Below are 4,872 nucleotides of genomic sequence, written 5' to 3' on the forward strand. Positions count from 1 at the left end.
AGGGAGGGGGGCACAGGGAAGAAGAAGCCGGAGAGAGAGAGAAAGAAAGAGAGAGAGAGAGAGAGACGAGGCGTCATCTTCCGTGAACAAGGCGAGGAGAGTAGATTCATGAGCCAGAATTGCTCAGGGAAAGAGAGAGTCTGGGGAGGCGAGGGGCGTGGGGCCTGATGCCCACCCCTTGCTGTGTCCCGGCTGGGTCAGTGCAGGGCGGGGGGTGGGTTGCAGCCATCCTCCCTCGCCGGCCCCTACTTGGGGTAGCAATGGGCATCTCGCTTCTTTTCTGTCACCCCCCTACCCCCAACTAGCAGCCCTTGACCTTGAAGGTCCTCTTCAAGGACCCGCTCCTGGAGAGGGGCCCATCCTGTTCCTGTTCCCCTGCAGGCTGTCACTGGTTGTAGGCAAAGCATCCTGCACACAGGAGACCCCCAGGATGAGGAATAAATAAAGGACCCTGGGATTCCTGCTCGACTTCCCCCCAGGACTGTGCTAAAAGTGCAAGAACCCATAACACGGAAGATGTTTCCAAAATGTACCCGACCCCTCGCGATTCTCTTGGCTCCAGCCTCCTTAGGGGAGGCTGGGCTGTGCCTCCCACCACCGGGCCCCATTGGTGCCCACCCCCCCAGACCCCACAGAGGACGCCTGGTCTCCATAAATCACAAGGGCACTTTTGTCCCAGCTCGACAATATCCGCTTCATCTGCTGACAAAGGCCAGCATTCTCAGGGTGTCAAGACTGGCTTTTGCATTTCACATAACAGATCTTGGAAGGGAAGCTGGGGAGGGTGAGGACATTTGGAGCGGTTTGGAAACCCAAGTTCATCTTAGGGAGAAGCCAGAGGATCCTCTTTATACTCCAGGAGAGAAGAGGTTAAAGCAGCTACAGGGCAGTTCTGAAGGGGCGGGGCTTAGCGAAACAGCATCCAGGTGTGAAACCTGTAATAAAACCCCGGAAGCTTGTCTACTGGTGAAGGTGTAAACGGACATCACCTGATTAGAAATACTCCTGCAATTCATTAAGAGACATTGAGATGATTATGTCCTTTGGCCTATTTTATTTCTTGAATTTTCCTTAAGGAACAACAAAAAAAAGGTTCTGTCTCTGCTCTCCTCTCTCCTTCCATTTCTCTCTCTCCCCTCTCCTTCCCACTTTCTCTTCTTTCTCCCCACCCCACCCCCGTCTCTCTCCCTCCTTCTTTATCCCTCTCTCCCACCCTCTCTCTTTCCATTCCCCTCCCTGTCTCTCTCCTTCTCTCGTTTTCTCCCCCTCCCCTTCTCTTTTCCCCCCTCACTCTCCCTTCCTCTCTCCCCTCTGTGTCTCCCTCCCTCTCTCTTTCTCTCCTCTCCCTCCCGCGCCTCTCCCGCCTCCCTCCTGGCAGCACGTTCCAGTGCCAACAAGAAGTCAGCCTGTCTCTTCCAGAAAATCACAAGCTCCATCCCAGCCACCCCATCCCCGTCGGTGGGCACAACAGCCCTGCCTGGAACCCTCATAGATGGTGCATGATCCTACACACTGAACCAGTAGCCCGCCCAGGCCAGAAAAAGCCTCCAGCTTCCCAGTTTCAAGGGCAACTTCATTTGGTCCCACTCCAAAGGACTCCTCTCACTTTCTTTCTTTTTTTTTGTTGAGACAGAGTTTCCCTCTTTCACCCAGGCTGGAATGCAGTGGTGCAATCGCGGCTCACTGCAACCTCCACCTACCAGGTTCAAATGATTCTCCAGCCTCAGCCTCCCAAGTAGCTGGGATTGCAGGTGCCTACCATCATGCCCAGCTAATTTTTGTATTTGTGAGTAGAGACAGGGTTTCACCATGTTGGCTGATCTCGAACCCCTGACCTCAGGTGATCTGCCCGCCTCAGCCTCCCAAAGTGCTGGGATTACAGATGTGAGTCACCACACCTGGCCCCTCAAAGGGTTTATATTCTGGGGGTGGAGGGGGATGCAAACCATAAAAGAATAGTGAAGATCATTCCAGATTGTGATTTGCACTATGAACAGAGCACTGGGGAGAGAGTAACTGGAATGAAGGTGAAATAGAGGAAACATGTAATTTATAGTGAGTCCTGAAGGACAAGAAGGACTCCTTGTACAAGGCAGGCGCCAGAGGAAGAGGCGCAAGTGTTTCAGGCAGGGGAACTAGCGTGTACAAAAGCTCAGAGGCAAGACACAACTTCTGGTGTTCCAGAAACAGAAAAGCCTGGTGTATGATAACTTAGGGGCAGGGGTGTGAGACAGGGCTGGGACAAGGTGGTGGGTGGGGGGGGTTGGGCCCCGGGGGTCTTCTCTGCTTCTCTGGCCCACTCTACAGAGCCCAGATGATATCTAATGTCACAGTGCTAGGTGTGTCAGCAGGAAAGGGGCAGGATCTGATTTACAGTGTTATTTTTAAACTAGTTTTTTTTTTTTTTTTGAGGCAGAGTCTCGCTCTGTCACCCAGGCTGGAGTGCAGTGGTGGAAGCCTGGCTCAGCAACCTCAGCCTCCTGGGTTCAAGCGATTCTCCTGCCTCAGCCTCCCAAGTAGCTGAGACTACAGGCACCCGCCACCTCGCCCGGCTAGTTTTTTTGTATTTTTCAGTAGAGACGGGGTTTCACTGTGTTAGCCAGGATGGTCTCGATCTCCTGACCTCGTGATTCCCCCATCTCGGCCTCCCAAAGTGCCGGGATTACAGGCTTGAGCCACCACGCCCAGCTGGAGTGCAGTGGTACAATCATAGCTCACTGCAGCCTCCAACACCTAGGCTCAAGTAATCCACTTGCCTCAGCCTCCAGTGTAGCTGGGGACTACAGGTACACTACCACTGTACTTGGCTAATTTTTTATTTTTGTAGAGATGAGGTCTAACTATGTTTTCCAGGCTGGTCTCAAACTCCTGGCCTGAAACAATCCTCCTGCCTCAGCCTCTCGAAATGCTGGGATTATAGGTGTGAGCCACCACACCCAGCCCTAAATTCTGGTTTGAATATACATGAGGGTGGCCAGGTACAGTACCTCCTCCCTGTAATCCCACCACTTTGGGAGGCAAAGGCGGGCAGATGGCTTAAGCCTAGGAGTTCGAACCAGCCTGGGCAATATGTTGAAACCCCGTCTCTACAAAATCTATAAAAATTAGCCGGGTATGGTGGGGCACACCTATGGTCCCAGTGACTTGGGAGGCTGAAGTGGGAGGCTCACTCAAACCTGGGAGGTTGAGACTGCAGTGAGCCATGATCATGCCACTGCACTGCAGCCTGGGAGACAGAGCAAGACCCTGTCTCAAAAACAAAACCAGAAAAAGCCAGGGATGGTGGCTTACGCCTGTAATCCCAGCACTTTGGGAGGCTGAGGAGGGTGGATCACCTGAAGTCAGGAGTTTGAGATCAACCTGGACTACATGGCGAAACCCTGCCTCTACTAAAAATATAAAAATTATCTGGGCGTGGTGGTGCACACCTGTAATCGCAGCTACTTGGGCGGCTGAGACAGGAGAATTGCTTGAACCTCGGAGGTGGAGGTTGCAGTGAGCCGAGATCACACCACTGCACTCCAGCCTGGGCAACAAGAGTGAAACTCTATCTCAAAAATAAAAATAAAAATAAAAATAATGTACGTGAGGGAACTGGAAACTCAACAATCCCTGAGTACAATTTGCATGCAGGCAAGAGTCTGCTGCTAGCCATCCCTCCTACGAATTAATTCCTGTTGTCTTGGGTACCCTCTGTCAGCCCCACAGGCAGTGGGGTTGGAGATCTCTGCCACTGAGAGGCTGGGGATCTGGGAAAGTCTTGGTTTGCTCACCTGTGAAATGCAGCCAGTATCAATCTAAGGGTGTTAAGGTGGAATGGAGTCACACAGGGCCTGCATAAGACGTGGTACCCAGAGCCACTCAAAAGGCCCTTCCTGGCCCTGGTGGAGTGGGCACAGCCCACCTGGGTGTTGACCTCCTCAGAGGGGCTGGGAGGATGGGTTCAGCTGAAGGAAGAAGGGGTAGATGCTTAAGGAATTTCTAGATTTGGAGCAAAATTGACATTGGTGACAGCGACCTCTTTAGGGCCACCCCCTCTAGCCTTCCAGACCCCACCCTGGGAACTCCCACATTCTCGGGAAGTACTTGTTGGCACCGTTGCTAAAGTCTCGTTAGGACTGGCAGAAAGGGGGCTGCCACTGCTTCCCCAGGTGAGCTTCTGAGTTGGAGATGGGGTGGATAGGCAGAGTTTCCCTTCAGGTCTGTGCCAGCCCCAGGGCACAGGGTCTGAGGTCCCGGGTCCCAGGAGCCCTGCACCCTAAGACATGTGTGGGTAAATCAAAGCCCGTTCTCTGCACTGAGGTCCCATCTCTCCAGGCCTGCTCTGTAGGGGGGATGCAGCCAGGTCAGCTCAGACCAGCTTCAGTTCTCCCTGGTCACCGGGGCATGCTGCCCCTCTAACAGAGGGCCAAGGAGCTCCTTGGCCAGGTGACCCCTTCCTTGACTGTCCCAGGCATGCTCTCAGGGACAAGGGAAATGGCTTCCTGGGCTATACAACAGAAGTCAGCAAACGCCCAAGCCCTCCCCAGCCCGATCCTCCCACCCCAGCAGGACAGGCAGGTGCCTACGTGGGTGTGCTGGGAGGAGCACAGGGCCTCCACAGCCTGGAGTCTGTTCTCAGCCACCAGGAGCTTCTCCCGCAACCTCTCGGCCTCCTGTTTGCTCTGGGCTTCTGCCCGCTGCAGCCGCTCATAGTCCAGCATCTTCTTCTCGGCCAGCGAGATCTGCTCCTTGAGGAACTCAATGGCCTGCGCCTGGCCCCGGTACTCCACGTCCAGCTTTTCCAGCTCGTGCACGCGCAGCTCGGCATCCCGGCGCTGGTCCTGGGCCTCCTGCAGCTCCAGCCGGTGCTGGCTGGCTTGCACCTCCAGC

General features: G+C 54.3%; 1 protein-coding gene across 1 annotated transcript in view; it reads right to left on the bottom strand.

The window, feature by feature from the left end:
• Nucleotides 1-4,872, bottom strand: part of CLIP2 (CAP-GLY domain containing linker protein 2) — an 82,469-nt gene that overhangs the window by 31,218 nt on the left and 46,379 nt on the right. The window contains exon 8 of the mRNA XM_011960589.1: nucleotides 4,569-4,865. Within this exon, the coding sequence (XP_011815979.1) occupies nucleotides 4,569-4,865 (297 nt within the window). The remainder of the gene's footprint in view (nucleotides 1-4,568; nucleotides 4,866-4,872) is intronic.

This window comes from Colobus angolensis, unplaced genomic scaffold (genome assembly GCF_000951035.1).
Source record: "Colobus angolensis palliatus isolate OR3802 unplaced genomic scaffold, Cang.pa_1.0 Scaffold516, whole genome shotgun sequence".
Lineage (NCBI taxonomy): Eukaryota > Metazoa > Chordata > Mammalia > Primates > Cercopithecidae > Colobus > Colobus angolensis.